General features: G+C 43.2%; 1 protein-coding gene across 2 annotated transcripts in view; it reads left to right on the top strand.

The window, feature by feature from the left end:
- FAM53B (family with sequence similarity 53 member B) overlaps positions 1-26,049 on the top strand; it is an 83,576-nt gene that overhangs the window by 10,381 nt on the left and 47,146 nt on the right. For both annotated transcript variants that reach the window (XM_077930340.1, XM_077930339.1), the window contains exon 3: positions 12,592-13,370. In XM_077930340.1, coding sequence (XP_077786466.1) covers positions 12,592-13,370 — 779 coding nt within the window. The remainder of the gene's footprint in view (positions 1-12,591; positions 13,371-26,049) is intronic.

Genomic DNA, 26,049 nt, shown 5'->3' with positions numbered 1-26,049 from the left:
CGCGCGCGCTCTCCCGGTTGGAGAGGTGACGCTCGGCTATGGAGGCTCCTGACATAGGCGCGCGTCACCTGGGAGAGGGTCGCGGGGGGCTGCTTTAGCCCTGCGCGCGCTCTCCCGGCTGGATAGGTGACGCGCGCCTATGGAGGCTCCTGCCATAGGCCCGCGTCACCTGGGAGAGGGTCGCGGGGGGCTGCTTTAGCCCCGCGCGCGCTCTCCCGGCTGGAGAGGTGACGCTCGGCTATGGAGGCTCCTGCCATAGGCGCGCGTCACCTCTCCAGCCGGGAGAGGGTCGCGGCAGGCTGCTTTAGCTTCTTTAGCTTCGGAAGGATGCTCCGAAGCTAAAGAAGCTAAAGCAGCCTGCCGCGACCCTAGCAGCGGGAAGAGGTCTCTCCGCCCCGCCGCCAGGCTTCGGAGAAGGTCCGAGGACAGTGGGGAAGACGTGCTGCGCTTCCCCGCTGTCCCAGAGATTTCCCTATGGGCTTTCGTCTTGCGAAGCAAGTAAGGAATTTCCTGACTGATAGGCCGCAGACAGTGAGAATGGGACCTTACTATTCTTCTACTCTAGTATTAAGCACAGGAGCCCCTCAGGGATGTGTGCTAAGCCCCTTTCTCTATTCCCTGTACACATTTGATTGCACCCCACTGTATAAGTCCAACACAATCATCAAATTTGCGGATGATACAACAGTGGTGGGGCTCATTAGTGAGAACGATGAGACTGCTTATAGGAAAGAAGTACAGGGGTTAATTCAATGGTGTAAAGAAAACAATCTTATGCTTAACACCAAAAAAACCAAAGAACTCATAATTGACTTTAGGAGAAAGAAAAGTGTATTTTTACCTTTGCACATAAATGGCGAGGAGGTGGAGAGGGTTGGTAGTTTTAAATACCTGGGCATTTATATCTCTGAGGACCTCTCATGGACTGCAAATATTAATATGGTTGTGAGGAAGGTGCAGGGGAGGTTGTATTTCCTGAGAATGCTCAGGGGACTGAATCTATCTCAGCACCTACTTCTGTCCTATTATCACAGTACCATCGAGAGTGTCTTAACCTATAGTATATTATCGTGGTATGGGAGCAGCTCTGAAACGGATAAAAAAGCTTTACAGAGAATAATTAAAATTGCCCAGAATGTTATTGGGCTCCAACTACCAACCCTGGATGAGATCTTCACATCTCGCACTTTGAAGAAGTCACACAATATCCTGAGAGATCCCACCCATCCTGCTCACAACTTCTTTGAACTGTTGCCTTCGGGCAGAAGATATAGGACAATGAAAACACGAACCACACGCCTTCTGAATAGTTTCTATCCAAGAGCTCTGATTGCACTAAATAATGATCTCAGGGCCAGCTGCAAGGAATAGCAAGCAGGGAGTAGGAAGGAATGAGATAGGTTTTAGGTTATGTTATGCCTTTAATAGGTTATGTTATATTCTGGATTATGTTATGTTTTTATAGATTATGTCTGAATAGGATGAGAGTGATGGAGATACGTGCAAATGTGTATGTGAACCCGGTCTTTGGGTGGGTGTTTGATTTTCGTTGTTGTGTATACTGTGTATATACGGACAATGACAATAAATTTATCTATCTAATATGGAAATATAAGCATTTGATCTTTCTTGGCTCCTTCTTTATTAAACGAAGCAGTAAGAGCAGTTCAGCAATGGAACCAATTTCCTAGAGTTGGTGTTCTGTCCCTTGCTGTGGTCTTCAAGCAGAAGGCAGACAACCATATCTTGGGGATTCTCTGTATTTCCTGCATTGAGCAGTGGGACTGCAAAGCCCCTTCCAACTCTTATTCTTTTAATGCAGCCAGCAACCACAGTAGTTTAGCATTTTCTTAAGCAAGAGCCAAAGGTAAAAATGGTTGCTCCCAACCTTTTTGTTAATTGAAAACCCTATTTAATTTGGAATTAGTTATTGAGAATTTCACTTCAACAGCTTTGCCTCATGTTTGGTGGCCATGATTCAATAAACATCAGTAACAGGGCAAAATATTTGCTTACTACTTAAAGCTATTTGAACTACCTTTAATGAGACTGTTTTAAGGCACACACATAATTTTGCTGGCATTATTTCCTCCCACTTTTTTGCCTTTGTGAAAAGGAACTTTCTGTGTTGTACTGATTTTTAAAAGCTTTATAAAAGAGAGAGAGAGAGAGATGAAAAATAATGCTGGATGCAAAGTTTAGAAATATAATAAAAGGAAATCTACACTGATTTGATTTTGGCATCATTGTTTTAAAATATAAATAGCATCATTTGTTACGAGAGCTACGTGACTTGTGCTGGAGCTATCTTAATAGATAGTTAGGAATAAGGACATTTTGCTGCACTCTTCCTTCCAAAATGGATCATCTAATTTTCCACTTGGGAGGCGCTGAGTACAAAAGTAGCAATGGGAGATGGCTAGTGTGCTGGAATGCTGGAGAGGAATCCGTGTCCTTTGTTGTACTGCTGGTTTTGCTCCAACCAGGGGTGGCGGGCTCTACTATATCATTTGCACTACCTGCCGCACCAGCCTCTGGGGACCTGCGGCCTTTCAGATGTGCCTCTACAGTATAAGATGGAGCTCCAACTCCCATCAGTCACAGACAGCATGGCCAATAGTTGGGGATGGTGGGAGTTGTAGTCTGGGCCGAACTCAGGGTGTTACTATTGCTGTATATAGCCCTGAACCACTTTGGGACAGTTTACTTGAAGGATTGCCTCAGTCCATATGCACCCATTTGACCATTTGGATCTGTGGAACTGGCACTTCAAGTTCCACATAATGTGCGTTCTGCACTTGCAAGAAATCGGTCCTTTAGTGTGGCAGCACCTATATTTCAGAAGTTCCTGCCCACTGATATTAGGCAGGTGCCTCCACTGTCTTGTTTTTGCCTCCTGCTAATCCGCTTTCTTTCTTTCAGCAAGCCTACCCAGACACGGAACTTTAGCATGCAATTTTGACAAGTGTTTTAGAAATACTGATTCTATTTTCTGTTATATATATATCTATGCAGCTAGTTTTGAATGCTTGTTTCTTAGTGATATTTTAAATGACTATTTTATGCTGTCCATTGTAAGCAGCTTGGAGGTCTTTTGTCAAACTTTATTGTAATTGGACATTGGTTAAATAAAATATAACTAAATAGGACAGCAACACACCGAGGGCCACAGGTGTGCCTCCTGTGATCTATAACACCAGCAACAGATGGTGAGGGAAGGGGCTTCCTTCCTGTTATGCCTAAGTGGGTTGTGGGCTTCTTCTCTCTTCTGGCATTGCTGTGGGGAAGTGGGGCATAAATGTTTGCTGGTTTGTTTGCAAGAGAACAGTGGGGCTTGGTGATAAATGTTCCACGTCCTCACACCAGCTTAGGTGTAGGGGAATTCCTGTTAAATATGACCATTGTAGTCGTCTCTGAGGCAACCTTTCTGAGGTGAAGTGGGCTGTGGTGCTCTTAGGAAACGAAGTATGAGATGGAGGCTACAGTTAGGAGTCCACACTTTACATAAATCCATATAAGAGTTCTGAAGAAACAAAAAGGAACTCTGAGGCTCCCGAATCAGGATTTCAAGCTCTTCAATCTGTCAACGTTGTTTCCAGACTTGTATGCCTCACCTCTTCCTGTTGCCAAGTGTCCGCATAAAACAGATTGCCTAAATGACTAATTGCTACGTACGTATAACAGGAAATAATCTGAGTGAAGCTCTTATTCCATTCCTGTTGACTACACTTTGCTCTTTCGGCTAATTAATCTATAGAAAGTAGTTAACCCCCTACCCCATTTTGCATCAACAGTACCACTCTCCCTGAAGATTCTGTGTGATAGGGGACCCTTGCATTTTGCATTGTCTGGTAAGCTAGCTCTGATGTGAAATCTTAATGTGTCATCTGCAGGACTGAATGGGGGATGCTTGCCTGTTTTTTTTGACAGAAGCAGACGTGTATGTGTGTGGGAGTAGCCACACCCTGACTCTGCCGTCTCTAGTCTCTCCTCAGCCCTTTCTTAATCTTGATGTTTGTTCAAGTGGTGCCAAGTACAGGTTATCCAGTCTCCTCAGGGAATAGCTGCGGAGGTCTGATGAGCAAAGCAGATTTTCAGATGAGTGATTCCTTATCGGGCAGAGGTGCCAGTTTCTGGCCTTGATCTTTCTTAGGTCTGTTGTCTTTTTTCACACACAAACACACACGAAAAGCACCTGAAGGCACTTTCTTTGTCCCAGGTATTCATAGTGAAGTTGCACACTCATTTTGGACATAGAAAAGGGCATTTTCCTATCATTCCAAAATCAGCTAAATAATGCCACAAAGCGTCAATTCAAAGTCAATGTTTTCCAGGACGTGATCTGGCCATGCTGGGGCATGTTTGGAAAACATCGCCGCAAAGAATTACAGGAAATGTCACCTCTGAATGATTTTGGACTCTCAGTTTCTTAGGGAACATGGAAAAATAACTTCGGTACCTTTTGTGCTACCAAGGACAACTTGGCAACCAAGCGTATTCCACATTTACCAAGTGGCATGACTGGTAGGTCCAGGCCAATTTAACCATATACTTTTACATCAGTGAAGGAAGGTTTAGCACCTGTATTTCTAAAGACCACGTGTGTGTTGGAGCAGGAGACAGAGTGGGGAGAAGACTCAAACCATCTTGCTTTTATAGGAACTTTGTGCAAAAGGATTTCAGGCACACAGTGATGTTGCTAATTCATTCTGATCTCAGCAATGTTCTGTTTATTTATTTCGTATTTATTAGTAGTATTAGAGGGAAAGAGCAGAGGGAAGGCTTTTCATCTGTCCTATCCCATAGGCTCTAGAATTAAAAACAGAAAATACCAGTGAGACCTGCAACAAAATATTGCAGCATGTTTCAGTATGTTTTTGATTGTGTATCTGTGTGCACGCACACACAGATGCTTCTAAACCTCAGGCTTCACCTGAATAGGCTGGTTCCTCCCTCTTGTTTCGGCTCCATTTCTTCAGCACAGTGGCACCGAGTTCATTTTTAGATGAAGCAATGCCATACCATCTAAAACAAATAAGTGGATTGTTGGGAGGAGAGGAATGCACGGACTTATTTCCTTAAGGAAAAAAACCTTATAATTTTGGGGAAAGGCTTTTTTAGCTTTAAAGATTAAGAAACAAAGAAGGCTTTGGAGAAAATATTAACCTGTTCATCTTGGAGCAAAATTTTGGGTCCAGTATGCATGTGTGTAAGCCACAGACCTTGCTGTGATGTTTTATTCTGATGAGGCACACTTTGTGCTGTCATTTCATATTTTCCCCCCAACCTAGATGCTTTATCTTTGAAAATCTTTGTGTGTATGTGTTGGGTGCAGCAGGAAAGCACGAGTGGTTTCTGTGTCATCACTGCCAGCTAATTACTGCCATTAAACTCATTCTACAATGAGAAGCCACATATTTCATAAATGGAGTGTGCAATGGAAAGTACAAACTGCTGGTTTCCTAACACTCTTGGCGTAACAGGCAAATAGTACACAAGGAAGTAAATTAAATGCAGGTGCAAGAGATCATGATAAAATATTGGCACAGAAAACTCTGCACTGTGTGATCCAAACCATTTGTATGCCCAAACCCCACCCAGACTTCAAAATATCACAAAGCCTATAAAGATGCTGAGTTGCTGCAATATGTTGTTTTATATATTTTATGTCACAGAAAAAGATCATAGACCTATTTCCCCCATTTGCCCTATTTATTTGATAACTTATGTTTTTATTATGCTCTAGCAGTATTTGTTATAATTTAAATGTAATTATTTTCAAGTATAACTGGCATTGATAATGATTGTTTTTATGTCTGTGCCCCTCCAATGAGTGCAGGACTATAGCACCCATCATGCCTGGCCACTGGCCATACTGGTTGAAGCTGATGAGAATCAGAGTCCAACAATATGTGAAGGGTTACAGGTTCCCCACCCGTTATAGAACATTATCAACATAACACCTATTGAGAAAGCAGCATAGTGCATCTCTTTCATAACCAGCTTCTGAAATAGTTCTTTAGTCACAACGGAAAATTAAAATTCACAACCACAAGTGGAAAACAACCTCTACCTGCAGTTGTTACTAATGGAATATCTGCCAATTCAGCTCATAGGTAATACAGTGGTACCTCAGGTTACATACGCTTCAGGTTACATACGCTTCAGGTTACACACTCCGCTAACCCAGAAATAGTGCCTCAGGTTAAGAACTTTGCTTCGGGATGAGAACAGAAATCGTGCTCCGGCGGCGCGGCAGCAGCAGGAGGCCCCATTAGCTAAAGTGGTGCTTCAGGTTAAAAACAGTTTCAGGTTATGAACGGACCTCCGGAACGAATTAAGTACTTAACCTGAGGTACCACTGTACCTATGTTTAGCTGGCTCCAACTCCCAAACTTTTCTGCAGGGGAAAGCAGCATTTACTTCAGTAGGCCTTGTGCCAGCTAAGGAATAGTGAGCAAGAATATTAAGCCATTGCCCTAGCTGATCCTATGCACGACACTTTCCTTTTTTCAAAACACCCTTCCATACTGTTCCATACCTTCCAACATCTTGAGTCGCAAACCCGGGATGCACGTCTCATGCTCCCACATGAGCCATATAACCCACATGAGATCATGGAGCCCCAAAGGGCTGCTGTACTTGCATACGATAAAATAGGATTTCCTCCCCACCCCCTCAGCATTTTTTGGGAAGAGTCTGTCAACCCCTGGAGCAGATTTGGGAAGTGAGGTCTGCTGAGATAGAGAGTCTGAAACTTGAGTCCTTAATTTCCAAGTGGTGGAGTAGCTTTGGAAACTGGGAAGGAGAAATGTGTCTCTTCCCCCCCCCCCATCCCCTTGCTCCCTTTCTGACACATCCTTGTGTAGTGCAAGACTGAGAGATTTTAAATCTCATGGTACTTATCCCCACAATCCTCACCCTTACTAGAACCTGTAAGAGGAGTTTGTGCAGGCTCGATCCATCTTTCCCTTTCCTCCGAAGACTTGACTGATAGACTCGCACAAGCAGCCCAACTTCTGGTTTCCTTAGGTCCCTGTTAACTCTTTATTTTCGGTGGCTCCATTTTGCTTGCCAACTGCAGCCACCCAGGTGAAAGCTCTGGTAAGTGAAAACGGAAGCTTCAAAATCTCCAGAGAGTTCACAGTCTATGAAACTGAGGCCTTGAAAAAATAAAGATGAGAAGTAATTGCAGAATTGTAATCAGCAGTAGTTCTGTACAAATAAAGTATGGATAATCCTTCCAGTTATCTCTGTATTAGAAAATCTGCTGGTGTGAGACATTACCAGTTTATCAAGAGAACATCTTTTATTATTTTTTTATTTTAGTTCAATGAAATAAAACAAACATTTATGTGTATATAGGACATCATTTATATCTCTTCAAATATAATTTTAATTCCACTTTTCTAATTTCATATTGTATTAGTGAGTGCTGTCACTTCCTGATTTAAGGCACATTGCAGTACAGTAATAAAAAAAGAAAGCACACTTGGGTTAGCAGCACAAGTGCTCAAAAAAGCAAGAACATTTTGTTTGCAATGGTGACACAAGTATTGTCTAGCTGCATCAGAGTTTACAAAGTTCGCACTAGCCAGTGTCTGCTTTAGCTGAATCATTGTTAGAAGTGTTCCAGTTTTCTTGCAGTAGTGGTCTAATTCATAAAACTAGGTCATCGGCTAGTGATCAGCTCTGTATTCTGCTCTATTTAGCCATTAATTCCAACCAAGGCCTGCCAGTTCGTGGTTCTCTATCTGTATATTTTCCTTCCAGATGTCTTCAAGGGCACATGAACTTTGTTTCTCATAGAAAGACCAACTTAGAATCCCCAAAAGGTGGCCTTCCTTCTCAGTTTTCCTGTGGTGTAATGTTCTTGCTAAAGCACACACGTGATGAAAGTACAATATTCTGATATTTTCCCTGAAACAATTTTGAGGACACTACTGACATTTTTATATTGCCGTTTTTATCATGTGCAGCTATGGCTGGGTGAATAGTCTATTGCATTGTGTCACCTGATTTTGTTTTGTAAGAAAAACATCCTTAGCCTTTGAGCCACTGGCTTTCCCTGAATAGACTATAGAACCACAACACTGATGACCTCTAAGGTGAACTGCTCGGGTTATTGTTGTTTTCTTGCCAATGGAGACTGAAAATGTATAGGCCGAAAAGCTAAACTGATACCAGTGGCAGCAGTTGCCCACTAGACTTGCCAGGGCGGCTAGCAGGTCATGGAGATGTGGTCAGTGGGGTCAATGATGTGTGATCAAGCTGTCTAGAGTAGCCACTTGCATATTGTCCCCAAAGAGAATATACATCAACAAAAATTAAGATGAAAGACAACATTGGTTTGCATAGAATTGCATATGCTAATTTGTATGTCTAGATAAAAGCTTATAAATGAATACTATAATGGTTAAACCAACCACTGAATTTAAGAGAACACAGGCAAAGGGATAATTTATTTACTGAAGAATGGATGTACTGGTGCAACAAGGGTCAAGATAATATGCAACCATATGTACTGTTGGAAACAAGTTTAAAGAGTAACTATTGGTCTTTACATATAATACTTTATTTGCTTATTTATTTTTGCCTGCTTGAGAGTTTGTATGCTCGTTTATTAGTTTATGCTGCATCTTTACTTTTTTGTTTTGTTTTGCAAAGAAAATTGATAAAATGAAAATAAGAGTAGAACACATCCCCCCATAGTGGGGAAGACTATGACCAGGTGATCTGTCTGTGTCCAGCTGCAAAGAGTCAATGGGCAACTTCAGGGCCTCGGCCTTCCCTTCTTATGGTTCTAAAGCTTTTGACTGTGCATGGAACAGGCAGCATTTTAAAGAGAGCACAGTCTTCTGTAAAGCAGAACACTTGGTCATCCTAATAGAGTTCCTCCTTGTAAGCTTCTGGCTGCATCACCGCCGCAGTAATTATGTCAGCATGGCAGTGTAATAAGGCAGATAATCCCTTTAAAGCAAGAAAACAAGTCAATTTTGGACATCATAAGGAAGCATCTAAATAGCAACAGCAAGTGCTAGCCAACACTGTACACAGGAAAATTGTGTCTGATGTAAAGGATAGTGACAGTCAAGAACATTGGCAAAGACAGCTGGGAGGAGCATATGGAGATTGAGTGAGGAGGGATTGTATTAAGATTTTGAGTGAAAAACCTCTAAATGGTAAAATGGAGACCTTGGGGGACAGTGGTATGATTTAGAAGATGCTTCCCTCATAGGGTTTGTTCCCTGCCCTCATCCTAGATTACAAACGGAGGGCAGCAAGAATGATGAGGACTTTCACATCATTCGCTGATAATAGTAATCTCTTTTTCTTGGCACTTATATTGTCACCATCTATTGCTTCACAGGCTATTCTCCTAATAAATATCCACAGTGTATGTGTGCTGGCTTGCACACACAAACACACTTATAGTTAGAATCACCTTATTAAAATATCCATCACCCCAGGCTCTGAATCCACCATGTACATATTCCCCCGCTGAAATAGCCCTTTCATTTATCCAAATTGTTAGGATGTTGAGTTTGAGCTGCATTCAGTGGACAGTTAAATTGACTTGGGTTTGATCGTAAGAACCAGCAACACTGGTTTCTAAAAACAGAAATATTCTCAAAGTGAAATGATCTCAGTTTTTATTTATGGCTTGTGCTGAATAGGATGTTAAGTGGGCTTTCAAATATGGTTAAACCATATTTCATGCATAAGCAGTTTCAGTTCCAATCTTTTGATTTCCTTTGTCTCTTGAGAGAGAGAAAGAAGAAGAAGCATCACTCTCAGATAATAGCACAGAACCCGTTGTTCTCCACCGCATTTTCGTGGCTTGTTATTTAACAAAGCTAGTGTCAGGCGCATTTAAGTCGGCAAGCCTTAATAGCTGTCAACCACAGCAGATGCAGGTGAGATGCTGAAATGAATAAGCTGCCTATGGTGAATTATTATGTAGTTACTGTTTCAGTGTCTTTTTGCCACTCACCTGAAACACTTACCGGGGGTGGGGAGGAAACCATATATTCATACGTTGTTCAGAGCAAAAAAACCCCCACCCTATTCTAATAATTGTTCTGTTTTCTCTTTGCCATAACTGGATCAATGGATAAAACAGAAGTCAGAAGTTACAGAGCAAGGATCACTGTATGAATCTGTAGTCTTGTATTCACAAGTTGCTTTGAATCCAGTGCATAATAGTTAAGGCAATATGTTTATGTCAATTATCTTTTCGTTTAACGGGAGAAGAGGATTTCTATCCCCAAAAAGGGAGAGGTTGCTGAGGCTTACAAACCGAAGCATGTACCTGGTTCAAAAGACTCTTAGGCTTCTTCTGCTAAGCCCATCGGCCCATCGTTTTTTTATTCTATGGAAAGAGAATCTAGTGATGGAGCTGACAGCACAATCCTATACCCATGGTCTGTTTACCCTAATCACCTCTGCCTTAGTCAAAATTGCCACCAGAAATTGTTTGTGTGAAAGGTAAAGCACATACTCATACACCCCTCAGTGCCTCCAGATATTCAAAATATTCATATTTATTTATGTAATATTTTTAATATCAAATAATAGAATTGTAGAGTTGGAAGGTACCCCTGAGCATCTAGTCCACCCCCCTGCACTGCAAGAATCTCTACTAGGCCATACATAACAGGTGGCCATCCAACCTCTGCTTAGAAACCTCCAAGTCAGATTGGTTGTTTGCCAGACCATCCTATGTCAGGGGACCATAAGTTAGGAGAGGAACCTCCACATACAACAGTTTAGCACAGCTGTAATAAGGCTAAACATGGTTCTTTTGCAGTTTTTCTTCTGCTAGATCCTGAAAGATCTGCATTGTGCTTCCTTTATATTTTGGGACCAAGTTGCCTCATGCCCTTTTGTAAGATATAGTCTCTAAGTGTGTGGATTTAGCAATATGGTCTCTTGGCTACTTTGCTTTACTCCAGCCTTCCCCAACCTTGGGTCTCTGGAAGCCCAAGCTGGTGGGGAAGTTAAACAGAATTCATATGGTAGAGTGGTCAGCAGGTAACTTTGCAGAGGGGGAAAGGAGTAAAAAAAATCGAGTGCTGCTTGATTTGCCTCTTTTAAAAGATTTATAGTTGCTCATGCAAAAATAAAGTTGAAAGAGACAGGTATCCTGTATCCTTTTGTATGGACTCACCAAAGCTTTTTGTGTTGTAAAACGTGATGTCTGAACCCTGAGGGTCATGGCAGCGTGCCAGTAAAATTAGCTTCTATTTCTGTTTCTTTTGTCTGGTGACCTGACCTAAGAATGCGCTGTTGGCTGCAATGAATATGGTGGGAAAATAAGTGGCATCTAAACATAGCTGTAATTGCTAAATGCGTATTTCTTGCTTTGCATTGTGATCATTAAAGTGAGGGGGAAAACAGAACTGATAGCTGCATCCAAATCCAGATCTCAGCATTTTGATGGATGGGTAGTGCGGGTATCCATCTATAAATGCTAGTTGAAGAAGACAACTGGGCATGCAGTTCAGGACATCCATCTGTGTGGGGTCTTAAATATGAAACTTTTGACTTTAAACATTATTATATTGCTGGAACCATTTTATTATTTTAGTCATTGTTGGTGGAGCTGTATTACCCTAGCGGCTTATTATACTGAATAGCCTGTTTGTTTTTCCAGATTTAGCTCTACTGGTCTTCATCATTTTGGGCATAATCACATTAAAATTTTACAGTGATCGTTACATATTCAATACATGTTTCTGTTTACAAATCCAAGTTATAAAATTATGACTACCTTTGTGATAGATGGTCTTGCTTGCTTCCTTCCTTGCAAATAAGTTTATCCATACACACACACCTAATAACTAGCATATGTTGATCTCCGACCTAAGTGTTTTGGACTTGCAGTGCCCTTTCTGTTTAAAAAAACAACTCAGTTCTTCCTCATTGTTGCCATTGAGTCCAGTGTGTATTCAAAATGACTTAACTGCTTGTCCTTTTATTCATGTTTGCATGGAAACAAAATATAATTGTGTTTGTTTCCTATGAGGAAATAGAACAAAATGCAGCACCAAAACGCTGCTAGATAACTCAGCAGCCAGCCTAGATCTTCAAACTGCTGCAGACCTGCTCAAAGAGCAGCAGCTGTGCCTGGATGAAAGTGGGTCTTATTGAAAAGATGGCATTCTTAGCCATGGAGAACATTATGTCTGTGCTGCTACTGTTCATCACAGAACAAAGATCTGACATCAATTTATATAGGCTGAGCAACTTCAATGTTTAATACTGTGCCTGTCTTGATTTTTGACTCTCTTTAAACTCTTGCATTCACATTAAACCTTTATGTTTAAGGTTTTTTAAAAAACACACTGCCGCTTGTTTTTCAATATTTTCTGCTGCTGCTGTTCCTTAGATAACTAGCTTGTTTGTCCCTCCATCCTTAATCAATTAGTACTTGTCAAGCCAAATTCTAACAATTAACTAGTTTATAGCGAAGCATCCCATGAGATATATTGTTGTTTTTGTTGTTGTTGTTTTAAAAAAATATGGCAGGTGAACCATATTGCTAATTGGTGCTAATGAATGTATATCATTTTATCATTTCCAAATTAGAAAATGACAGATGGAGAGATCTCAGTAGGAAATGTCCCCTTCAGATCGATCAGCCAAGCACCAGCATTTGGGACTGCCTGCCTGACAAAAGCGAAGAAAACGCCATCTGGCAGAGAGAGGCAGCTAGCACATGCGCAGTGACCAACTTGATCAAAGACCTCAGCCTCAGTGACCGCAATGGCAATCCCTCAGCACCTCCCAGCAAACGCCAGTGTAGGTCGCTCTCTTTTTCTGATGAGATGTCTAGCTGTAGGGCTTCGTGGAGGCCTATAGGATCAAAGGTCTGGACTCCTGTAGAAAAGAGACGGTGTTACAGTGGCGGAAGTGTCCAGCGCTATTCCAATGGATTCACCACCATGCAGAGAAGTTCAAGCTTTAGCCTTCCTTCCAGGTCAAACACTCTTTCCTCATCCTACGACCAGTCTGCATTTAGCAACAGATTAGGATGTCAGCCATGCCAAGGAATGAGAAGGTCAGCCACTTATGGGCAGGCGAGTGATATCTGGGGCAGCGACCACGGCTCTGTAGAAGGTGGCAGGGTTGACATCCAGCGGTCTCTCTCCTGCTCCCATGATCAGATTTCTTTTTCGGAATATTGCCTGCCCTCAGCCAGCAGCACACCTGCCTCAACCCCAGAGCTGACAAGGCGCTCCAATGGGCTTTCCCGAAGCCGGTCCCAGCCATGTGTCCTTAATGACAAGAAAGTTGGAATTAAACGGCGGCGGCCTGAAGAGGTAAAGGAACAAAGACCTTCACTGGATCTTGCCAAGATGACCCAGGTAAGAGTTAATTATATCGTATGGTTAGGCCAAACATTTACAAAACACATAAAGTATGTATTTACATTATAGACAGTGTGCAACACACTGATGTGGTAATACTGTGTAATTAACTAAAGCGGGAAGCTGGTTGAATTCCGCCTCTCCCCCCAAAAAACCTGGTTCAATTGTGTGTTTTGTTTTGCTTGCTTGGAGTAGAGGTAATTGTTTCTGGCCTTTCCTTTTATTGGTAGGAGACTGATTGTTTTTCTAATGGATTTGATATTTAGGATCATAACCACTAGCCCTCCATGCCCTAATATGAAAGGTTTCTCTTCTGAAAATTTATTTATATAAATTTATTTATATAAAGGGGGGCAGGGCAGGTCACAACAGGATCATGACCACCATACACTTATATGGCAAAATATTAAGAAATGGATCCCCAAATACAAGTCTGGGTTAAAAGTGAGTTCTGGGTCTGAAAAAGTTGGCGGCTGTTGCATAACTTAGTCACTTTAGATAGCTTAGATTCAGTTGAATGAAATGGTGTTTCCTATAGATAGGCAGCATAAGTTTCAGCAAGCAATGGTTTGGTTTTAAATGAAAACAAACTTATTGTAATAAATTGCAGAAGAGGTGCTTTCAAGCACATGCTGTGGGAAGCCAAGGAACACCTCAATGGTACTTAGTGTTGGTTTTATTTCTGGATGAATTCTCAAAACTGGGGACTTTGCTCTCTATGAGTGTTGACTTCGAGCAGTCTTGTCTTCTGTAATTTTCCACTTCTTTATTACGTTTCATTTTCAGTTGCGAAACAGAGGTCAAAAATTTCCCCTTTAGTCAGGAATCCAAAGTGTGAGCAGACAAGAGATCTGAAGTGCACATCAGGGAGGATGTTGCTCCCATAAATTCTTAACTTTCGGAATCCATTTGTGAGATAAGTGGCCTTTAAAATTGTGTGGTACATAACTGAGCTACAAGAACCCTTCGAAGAACAGGACTCCAAACCAGCTTCATCTTATTACTTAATAATCAAGGGTTTTCTTTTAATGATTCAGCATTTCTTTTGTCTGTAATTTATAGGCATACACTTGTTGATAAAATAAAGATACCCTTGTGTAGAACAGAGATAAAGTAGGGTTTCCCCCACCCTCCAGCAGCAGTGCATTAACTCTGCTTTATTGGCATAATTCCTGTTTTACTTTATTGATTTCTGCAAGCCAAAAAAAAGCTCCCCCCATCGTTCACTTTTCATTACCTGTACTACTCTCAACATTGTTGTATGCACTTAAAACAGCTGTTGCACCGTCATGAAAATATGATCCTTTCCCATTATTTGTATTGCTTTGGATTACAGTGACACTTCCTTAAAAAATGGTGCCAGATCATCCATTTTAATTGTATGCTGCCTTTCCATAGTCAATATGGCTCAAGATGAAATGTGCTGCATGTGCTATTTTTGTTAGCTATTTTTGTTAACAGTGACTCTCCCAGGCAGGTACAGCTGATTAGAAAGCTGCAGTTGTCCTCTATTTCCCCTTATCCAACACAATGACTTTTGACAGTGGAAACTCATTTATTTTCGTTTTATAAGACCGTGATGCTTTGCAATACTTTTATGACTCTATGGGTGATTGAATAAGTTCGTTTTCTTTTGTGTTTATGAGAATGCTTTTTCCTTCTCTAGAGAAGTTTGAAAGATAAAAAGGGTAAGAAAATAACATGCCTGGGTGATTTCAGGGGGGAAACATGCTATATTATACTGCTTGCAAGTCCCCCTTTGAAAATGTGTGTCAGTGAAATTTAATATGCTAAGCTGCTTTATTAGCTAATAAACTGGATAGGTAGTAAAAACAACCTTATTATTTTTTACGAGTCCCAAGTTGAAATCACACAGCTAGCACCACTGAAGGCCTTTTCATTTTCTTGTACTTGTGGAAACAGTTTAAATTATATAGTCATTCATGTTTGTACCCAGGTATATATAGGTTGTTTCATTTGCTCCAGGCTGGTATCCAAGGAAGTGGTAGAGGCTGGAAGCAGGAGGTGTAAAAGGGACCTCTGAATGAAACAAACCTATGTGGTTGGCTTAGTTTTTCATCTGCAGGGCTCCAGGTACATCAGGCATACATTAAAGCAGTACATTGGAGGCTTATAATTGCTGTAGCATTGTAAGCAGCTCTGGAATAGAGTTAAGTGTCCATGATTCTGCAAACAGAATTGTGATGGGAAAATGTGTGGCAGAAAGTTATGTGTTTACCAGGAAAAGTGATGGCAAGAGAGCAGTAAAATGGAACTAGTGTCACCTTTACCACCATGTAGATTACCATGGTTATGAGTTGGATCCTGACAAAGGATACTTTTGGATGGGTGTTTATTGTGGGGTCAATGCTGCTCATGGACTGCTCAGCACCACACAAAACCCAAAGGGTAAATTTAGTATGGATTTGCCCTTTCCACATAAAATCCATTTTTTAAAAAAAGTTTCATGCCAGTGACCTGTTTATGATAGCTGATTGACCCATCTGCAGTATTCACTCCCAGTATGGAAGCACCCAAAGTTAGTTGAACTTGGGCATCAGTAGAATATGACTCAAGTCGCATCGCTGAGTGGAGGCTGGTCCATTCATGAGGCACTGCCCCATCAACCTTCATCTGACCTCAGTCTGTCCTCACCTGCTTGCCTTCTTAACTTCCAATAAGTACTGGAGGTGGCACTGCCTGTAGCAACTTCATCTTCCTCACTGTTAAGAGCTGCTTTCAGAACTCAGCAGCAGGAGGAAGAGGGGACAGAATTAGATTTGGCTTGCTACTTGCCATTGGCTCTGGTTGCACTTACCCTTCCTTCTAGCCTACTAGTCTAAATGGGGACCAGCCACCACTACCCTTGATTTCACTGGGCAGCTAAGCCCAACATGCGTATTCTGGATCCAACCCAAATGGGTTCAGTCTGTGCTCAGTTTAAATGGAGGTTCTGTAGTAGTTCTGCACCACTGAATGGAGTTGGCACAGCAGCATTACTTTGTGGATTTTTCATATTTCATTACTGCGGGGGGTGGGGGGTGGGGGCTGGATCCAGTTCCCGGGCTGTATCCTCACCTCCCCAAACCCCTTCTGTCACCTGATGTGACCCATTTTCCTGTGCCTTTGTCATTTGAAATCAAGCTGCTCCAGCAAAGGAACAGATTTTGGCAGAGAGCCACATCTTTACATCCCATACCCATATATGACATCAGGTGTAGGGCAAACGGGCTTGGCCAAATCAGCCTTGCTGGCCAAATGGGACTGCCTGGCTTGCCTGATTAGGCTGAATGTTCTCCATCACTGCTTTTTTGAAATGATTCATATGAGTTAGGATTCACGAGTGTTGGTATGGATTTCCCCGTCTTGGCTTAAATAAAACAGCAAGTTGACATTAAATTTTACTGTTTTGCTTTGCCAACCTTCATAGGCACAATATAATCCAGCAGCTGTGTGCCAGTTCACACATCATACTTTTAATGAGGGCCAAGATGCTGGGATATTGGAACCCAAGTTTGGGGCAAGTGGCAGAACCTCAGCAGAGATTAACATCACAAAACACGCTGCAAACAAAAGTGTGGAAAAACCTTTAAAATGTGCCCTTCCAGTGAGTCCCCAAAATGTTCGCTTTTGAAAGCTCTTTCCAAGCTATCCCACTTGCCTGGCATAGAGATAGACCACATGTTTGGTAAGGCATAAAATGGTTTGCTTACAAAACTCTTCAAAGTTCAGATTCATGTGCTTTTCCATACAGCAGTCAGAAAAGATGCACAGGCAGTCAAAATGTTGCTTAGTTACAAAAGGTAAAAGTTTTGGAGTAGAAAAAAGCTTTAGTTTCAGATCTGAAACAAACAAGTCTGGTTAAAGCCATGTGGCTGGAGTGACCAGCTCAGAGCTCCTTGAACATACTGAAGAACATACTTGGAGAAAGAGATAGAGAGAGAGAGATTATAAAGGCTTCCTGATCTATTTCCTCTCAGGTGGGAAGTGATAACATAGGCTAAGCCTGGCAGGACTGCTTACTCTATGGTTTAACATCTTCATGCACCAGTTAGATACAAACATATATGAGGCTGGAACCCTACACAAAGTAGGTAAGATGTAGGAGGGGTATATGAGCAGCCTCTTGATATGTGCTGTGTTTACTGAAATCCTGTCTGTAGGGGACTGTGAACTTGAACGGAGCAGTGTGTGTGTGTGTGTTCCTTTTCCTAGAGGCCAATTGTTCTTATGAAAATTGTAAGAGAAAATATTTGAAGGGCCTCCTATCTTCTGCCATGCAGGCAGAAAGCAGCTTGGAAGGGAAGAGATTTTGATTGGAAAAACAACCTGTAGGGAAAGAGTTAAGCATTCCCTGCACCATTCCAATCAAACCCACAGGCTCCTACAGCTCCATTGAAGCAAAAACCAAAAATGTCAGTAGACATCCCATGCATCTCCCACCTCTTTGGATCTGAGTAACCCCATGTAAGCTAACTTCCTCTGCCTGGGATGCTGAAGAAAAGAGAAACACACTCCTGTTTGGAAGATAATTTGTGCAATTACAGTGGTGCCTCGCAAGACGAAATTAATTCGTTCCGCAAGTCTCTTCGTCTTGCGGTTTTTTCGTCTTGCGATGCACGGTTTCCCATAGGAATGCATTGAAAATCAATTAATGCGTTCCTAGGGAAACCGCCTTCAGACCAGGTCCGGGGACAGTCTGTCCCCGGACCTCTTCTGAAGGCTGGGGGGGGGGGGGGAACAAGGGCTTTTCTTCCCACCCCCAGCATTTTAAAAAACCCCGGGACAGCGGAGGACTTCTCCGCTCTCCGAGGCGATTTAAAAGCCCCTGGGAAGGCAGGCAGGGGGGACAAAGACTTTCGCCCCCCGCCCGCCTTCAGAAGGTGTTCCCGCCCCCGCCCCGCTTCGGAACAGCTTTCCGAAGTGGGGCGGCTGGGGCAGGTGTCCCCGCCCCCCCTCCCCACTTCGGAACAGCTTTCCGAAGTGGGGCGGCTGGGGCAGATGTCCCCGCCCCCCCTCCCCGCTTCGGAACAGCTTTCCGAAGTGGGGCGGCTGGGGCAGATGTCCCCGCCCCCCCTCCCCGCTTCGGAACAGCTTTCCGAAGTGGGGCGGCTGGGGCAGGTGTCCCCGCCCCCCCTCCCCGCTTCGGAACAGCTTTCCGAAGTGGGGCGGCTGGGGCAGGTGTCCCCGCCCCCCCTCCCCGCTTCGGAACAGCTTTCCGAAGTGGGGCGGCTGGGGCAGGTGTCCCCGCCCCCCCTCCCCACTTCGGAACAGCTTTCCGAAGTGGGGCGGCTGGGGCAGGTGTCCCCGCCCCCCCTCCCCGCTTCGGAACAGCTTTCCGAAGTGGGGCGGCTGGGGCAGGTGTCCCCGCCCCCCCTCCCCGCTTCGGAACAGCTTTCCGAAGTGGGGCGGCTGGGGCAGATGTCCCCGCCCCCCCTCCCCGCTTCGGAACAGCTTTCCGAAGTGGGGCGGCTGGGGCAGATGTCCCCGCCCCCCCTCCCCGCTTCGGAACAGCTTTCCGAAGTGGGGCGGCTGGGGCAGATGTCCCCGCCCCCCCTCCCCGCTTCGGAACAGCTTTCCGAAGTGGGGCGGCTGGGGCAGGTGTCCCCACCCCCCCCCCTTCGGAACAGCGTTTTAAAATGCTGGGGGTCGGGAGCGAAGCGCTGCCGACCCCCAGCATTTTAAAATCTCCCCGTGTCCCGGGAAGATTTTAAAATGCTGGGGGTCGGGCTGCCGACCCCCAGCATTTTAAAACCTTCCCGGACACGGGGAGATTTTAAAATGCAGGGGGTCGGCAGCGCTTCGCTCCCGACCCCCAGCATTTTAAAACCTCCCCGGGACACGGGGAGATTTTAAAATGCTGGGGGTCGGCAGCGCTTCGCTCCCGACCCCCAGCATTTTAAAACCTTCCCGGGACACGGGGAGATTTTAAAATGCAGGGGGTCGGCAGCGCTTCGCTCCCGACCCCCAGCATTTTAAAACCTCCCCGGGACACGGGGAGATTTTAAAATGCTGGGGGTCGGCAGCGCTTCGCTCCCGACCCCCAGCATTTTAAAACCTTCCCGGGACACGGGGAGATTTTAAAATGCAGGGGGTCGGCAGCGCTTCGCTCCCGACCCCCAGCATTTTAAAACCTCCCCGGGACACGGGGAGATTTTAAAATGCTGGGGGTCGGCAGCGCTTCGCTCCCGACCCCCAGCATTTTAAAACCTTCCCAGGACACGGGGAGATTTTAAAATGCTGGGGGTCGGCAGCGCTTCGCTCCCGACCCCCAGCATTTTAAAACCTCCCCGGGACAGAGGCTTCTCTGCTGTCCCTTGGAGATTTTAAAATGCTGGGGGTCGGCAGCGAACGCTTCGCTCCCGCCCGCCAGCATTTTAAGATCGCCCGGGGCAGGCGGGGGGAAGGCAGGCGGGGGGGGGAGCAAAGACTTTTGCCCCCCGCCGGCCTTCAGAAGAGGTCCTCTTCTGAAGGCCGGCTGTGGGCGAAAGTCTTTGCTCCCGACCGCCAGCATTTCCCTATGGGCTTTCGTCTTGCGATGCAAGCCCATAGGGAAATTCGTCTTGCGAAGCGCCTCCAAAACAGAAAACCCTTTCGTCTTGCGGGTTTTCCGTCTTGCGAGGCATTCGTCTTGCGGGGTACCACTGTACTTTTAAGTTGCGGTCTTTCTTGTAATTATAGTATTGTGCTTTAAGCTAAAAGCCCTTGCTTTATGCATCTAGATATTCCCCAAATTACTTCTTCTTCCCCTATTAATTTTAGTGCTTTGCTGATCTGAATCCAAAATACTTAGATATTCCCACATTTTTCCTGGCAATTGTCAGGCAGGAAGAACAGAGCTCAGCCCCATGCTAACAATTGGGTACATAAAACAGCCATATTATAAGTACTGTTTTCACACTCTAAACATACTTGGCGTTTGAATGTGCCCCCAAGCAGTGATGGTGCACTATATCTGACAGTGACGAAGAACAGCACAATATGTTCCTCTGTACAGCAAGGTTCCTGCTGTGCAAGACAATACAAAATCTTTTCTACTGAATCTTTGTAAGTGAACAGCCCCTCTTGTGTGGGTCCTTGTGTGATCTAACCATCTGCATGGAGGAACTAAATAAATTAGTCCCAAATGGTGGATCAGAGTCCTAAAAAGCCCAACATGATGGAATACTACAAGGAGGCTTTCAGGCAAAACAGATTTCTGAGTCATTGTAATTATGATCAGGCTTTTTCATTAGATGAAGCTGCTTTTAATGAAATGTGAAGAATCAGTCACCTTCTTCTAATTTGTACTAAAAGCTATTTTGATCATGGTTTTTCCATGCAGTGCCTTCCCTTAAATCCACCTTAGGGAGGACCAGGGGACATTTTTCATCCAAGGATGGGCGAAAACCAATTAGGATTTAAAAGACAAAACAAAAAAACCCCAACCAACCAAACAACAACAACAACAACCCCAAAAACTGTGTTATGGTTGAGATGTGAATAGTTTGGAGAGAAGGGACTAGGAAACAGTTTTCCTTTTCACATACACTGGTACCTCAGGTTACATACGCTTCAGGTTACAGACCTCAGGTTAAGAACTTTGCTTCAGGATGAGAACAGAAATTGTGCTCCAGTGGCGCGGCGGCAGCGGGAGGAGGCCCCATTAGCTAAAGTGGTGCTTCAGGTTAAGAACAGTTTCAGGTTAAGAACGGACCTCCGGAATGAATTAAGTACTTAACCTGAGGTACCACTGCATATGCAAAAGGTAAATGACTTCTGATTAATGTGTCTCACAGCAACATTATTCTTTCCGTACTGTGCAGTCATCGCCACAGAAAGTGGCAATTGCTGTAAGCTCAACTCAAATTGGAGAGCCAATGTGGTTTCCTGACAAATCAGGAAGTCCCCAGTTAAAATCTCACTTGACAGCCTTTTGGACAAGCCACAACCAAGGCAACCACCCCCCATCTGCAACATAGAGATGATAATAACGCTTACCATACAGGGGTGGTGCAAGGAGAACAAAAAAAAAAAAAAAAGGTAATGTGTGTGATTTTCTTTGAAATTCAGTGCTATGCAATTGCTAAGCTTTATTAAATGTAGGGAATCATAATTGTCAGGTTAGTGCATCCTCATGGTTGACTTAAGCACTCAACTTTGGGAAGCTTCTCAAAAGAGTTAGCCTTCCTGTACTATTATATGCTTCAGGCACCTTGGTCTCTCCAATAATGAAGGCTGTTTGGACTACTGGTTTGAGCCTATAAGGTCTGTTCTTATGCTTAGTTCAGTGTGACTTTATTTGTAGCATACATCCCAAACAAGATCCATCCTGCCCTTTAATAGAGCAGTTCATCCCATAGCATAGTAATTTTTATTTTTCATGGCTGCATGGCTGCTGTGCAGAGCTGCATTATCACACAAGGACTTTAGAAACAAGTTTACATAATGAAAGATCACACACCATTGAACTGGGATTTTTACAAGCGTTCTGGTAGCAGCACAATGAAGCCTTTTACAATTACTGGTGAAAAGTAGAATTTTGCCTAAGGCCGCGGACTAATTTAGGAGACTGGAGCTCTTGTTCTCAAGTCTTCCTTAGATTTTTCTCAATGGCCAGAGGCAAATTGCTCAGCGTCCTGCCCCCCCCCATCCACCCCCCCCTCCCGGTCCTCAAAGGATTGCTGTGAGCCTGAGCCTATTGTTGTTTGTAAGGATCAGCAAGGTTACTAGAAAGTGCACTCTGTATAAAATAAAGCAAACAAATTATTACAGGAAATTCTTGATGGTGTTTTTGGTTGTTTTTTTAAAGGATCCCAGCATTTAAAGCGGGAGACACACAAGGAGTGACCACACTGTATGATAATGTGCATTCAGTGTTGGGTGCAGGTGCCTTTTGCGTGCGCTGTGTGCATGACGTCGTCTCTGTACCACAGTCTAAAGTAGAATGGATGTAATCTGTGCCGAAAATGCACTTCTCAAGTGCTTGTTGTGTACTTGTGTACACAGAGTGCTTTCTCAGGTCACCTCCTTTTGGGGCAGACCTACTCATGTTGCAGGGCTGTGCCTCTCCCTTCACTATGTTTAACTTGTCTATGAATGAATTTGGTAAAATAGGAAGCAGTAAAGTAACTTAGCTGTCCGTCTGTCCGTCTCTTTCTCTCTCTATATATCCTCTGTTTATCAACACACCAGTTTCCAGCCCCTCTCTTTCAAAAGATTGTGAAAAACCTTTCCCCCGCTTTTTAAAAAAAGAAAGGTCTGTTGAAACTCTAATTGAGGGGAGAGGAATAGAGAACACACACTAGTTCTCACACTAGTTTGAAAACGTGACTACCTGCGTGTACAGAAGACACAGATGATATTTATTCCACAAGATTTATATACCACTTTATTGTAAAAGAACCTCAAAGTTGTTTAGAAAAAGAATGAAACAATAAAATTATTAGTCAAATGTTTAAAAACAACTATTTAAAATATTAAAAATAATATTTAAAAACTCTTGTTGGCCTCCGTCTGTCTTGAGAGACAGTAGAATGTACTTCCAGGAACGAAGTCAAACCACTAGAGAATCACAGCACCTGCTGTGGTTGCAGAGGCTGGTGACTCGTAATTGTGCCTCCCATGTTCTTTGTGCTGTATTAGCAGCACCAAAGCGAAATCTCTGGGGCGCAAGCTGGTCCTGCAGTAGTGTCCACATGGATACTGAAACAGAGTGAACCTCTAAATGCAGTTACACACGTGCAAGATTTTCCTGCATATTGAGTAACTTGGCTAACCCTACTGAAATAGGTTTGGGTTCTAGCCACCGATGATGAGGGAGCTGAGATTTTTTCTTTATTTCTTGTTTTTCGCTTAACATTGATATGTTTTGAAGTGAGTAGGAAGATCAGAAGGAGTAATAGTTACTGAGCAGAGGTATCTTTCTGTCCTCTTCTGTGCCTTTTAATCTGCCATGCTGCTGGCTGCCAGCGCTGTTATCTCTACCCTAATCTGTTTTTTTCATAATGTCTTGGCCACTGCAAGCTCTGCAGGTTTGATCTCATGTTAACACAATAATGGATTTATCTTTGAAAATGCCAAGAAGGTAATTCTGCTGATACTATCTGCAGTTTTGAGCAGTTTAATTGCAGATAATTTTTAATGGCTGACTCATAAGAGAGAAAATGAAGTTTGGTGGTAGAGGCAGATGAAAAGCTGTTCTCCGAGACAAAATTCCCATCATCAGCACCAGCAATCTTGCTTACTTCCTTGTTTCCCCCCTAAAATTAATCACTTCCATTAAATTTTCTGAATTGTAGACACACAATGATTTCTCACACATCTTTACTCAGAAGTAAGTGTGCTTAGGTTTGCAGCCTTCATGCTGAGATGACTAACAGGCACATCCCCACAAGTGATATATAGGATTCATCATCCAACTGAATTTATGGCCTGGGATTCTTGAAACACAGGACTGAGTCCTAGCTTTGACAGCAAGTTATTTCGGGAATGTTTTCAAGACGCCACCTTTACCCCCATGATAAATTGGTTAAAAAAGCACATTGTTCCAATGATGTAGCCTTGTATTCAGATTACCTAGTCTAGGTCAGTGTTGTACTACAAATTCAAAAAGGGTTTGACTTCCTCCTTTCCCTTCCTTAGAAGTCTTGAAAGATACATGTGGGTGTTGTAAAACCTTTCCGGCATCTTTAAATAAAAGCCCACAAGTCCAAGGGTTTCATGAATACACTGATCTAGTCGGATGCTACAGCCTTTTCCCTGTTGTTCTGTAAATCCATGTGTACATAGCACATGAATACCTAGGATGGAAATATTTTGCTGATTGTGAGAAGACTTCAAAAGTGAGGGCAAAAGTAGCACTGTGCAATGTAGAGTCATAATTACGGTAAAATAGCACTGGAACTCTTTCTCATGTGTTGCTCTTGCAGTGTGTTGCTGCTGCAGTCACTACTTAACTAACTCCATGTTGCATCATTAATGCCTTAATGTCTGATCGAGTACCGTAAATCCTTTCCAATTCAGCATTACCAGACTAGATAGAGTGCTGATGGGAAATGCCTATGATGTAATCTGAGCTACCCATGTGATCAGAATATCTATACTTTACCACCACAAATCTGCTTCCCTGGGGCTGGCAATGACCCCTATATTAAATGGGTAATCATGTCACAAAATGGACCTATAAAACCAGGTCTAATTTGAAGTTTCAGTGTACTTGGTAGAAACCTGAACCAGGACTTCAGAAGAACAAAATTTTAAAACAAAGACCAATTTAGCAAGAATAAATGTGTTGATCTTTAAATCTTTAAATTGTTTTTATTAATTAACACGATTAATTAACCACTCCTTTGATTGTGATTCATAGCAAGTTTTAGAGTGACTCTTCAACTGAATATAGTGAGCTTCTGTTGGAACTGGTTTATATGTGTTACTATTCCAAAATCAAATCTGGGATCTGCTCCCAGCTAGGAATTTGGGGCTACATCTATAATGTGCCTCCCCAGTGGCAGGCCTTGGCAGAGGTTTGTGTGGGGTATGTGTGCAGTTTCAAGGAAGGTATACTAATTGTGCAGGACCTTTGAATCATAGTTATTGTTTTGGCTGTTCTGTCTGCTGATTTTGCTAGACCCTTTCATTTCATTTTTTTATATTAGCAGCAATCAGCATAGAACCTGACACAACTCTCATGTGGTTTGTGGTGTCACAAATGCTATACAGCATTTACGGTATTTTTTTAAAAAATAAAGTAATGGATGGTGCTTGACTAATTGTTACTCAGAGTAGACCCATTGAAATTAATTAACATGGCTAGGTTAGGTCCATTCATTTCAATAGGTCTACTTTGACTAAAATGTAGTTGAACACCACCTAATATCCAAAGTGCTTATATCATGTGCCAGACCAATATTACTGGTTGGGGAAGAGCTGAGTGAAGAAATAAGTCTTCAGCGTATGCTGAAAACTGAATATGGCTATTGCATGCCTAATTTCTGAGGGGAGGCTGCTCCACATGGCAGATGCCACCACTGTGGAAGCTCTCTTCCATTCACCAGTCTAGCTCTATTGTGCATACATATATCAACCGTTCTTCCTCCTCTCTCTAGAAGACTGATATGGCTTGTGGATGCATAGTAGAGTATCATGCATATGTGTTCAAGATTTGCTTGGGAATTAAAACCAGGGGCCTGTACATTTCACTCCAGAAACAACAAGGTAGACACAACTCTCCTGAAAGCTTCTGTTGAAAAAAAGGCCTTCGTACCCCAAGGCTCGTCCCTGTGTAGATAACTAATTCAGACATATCCATTTTGACATGGATGTGTGCAAGGGCTCCCTTTGAAAAGCTGTCCCGTGAGCGCCAAACATTATATAACGGGCCTTTAATGCCATCACTGCTTTTGAAAGGAATTTTGTCAGGAGCTGCTAGAGGGTGAATGGTGCAAGTATCTGCAGCGCCTGTAGGGACGTCCTCCCCTGCTTGCCCCCTACAGAGAGAGAAAAAGGGAGGCTGCCATGCCCTTTGAAAACTGAAAAGCTTTCGGTTTAAAAATATGTGTGTGAGAAACCCTGTACCCAGGCAAGTTTAGGTATTCAGAGCCTCCAGCATATATAACACTTCACTTTGGCATTTGAGGAACTGTATGTGGGGTTTTTGTGTTTGTTTCTTTTTGTTTGGGCAGCAGCAGTGGTACAG

The sequence above is a fragment of the Podarcis muralis genome, chromosome 6, assembly GCF_964188315.1.
Source record: "Podarcis muralis chromosome 6, rPodMur119.hap1.1, whole genome shotgun sequence".
Lineage (NCBI taxonomy): Eukaryota > Metazoa > Chordata > Lepidosauria > Squamata > Lacertidae > Podarcis > Podarcis muralis.
This window is presented reverse-complemented; position numbering and strand designations above follow the sequence as displayed.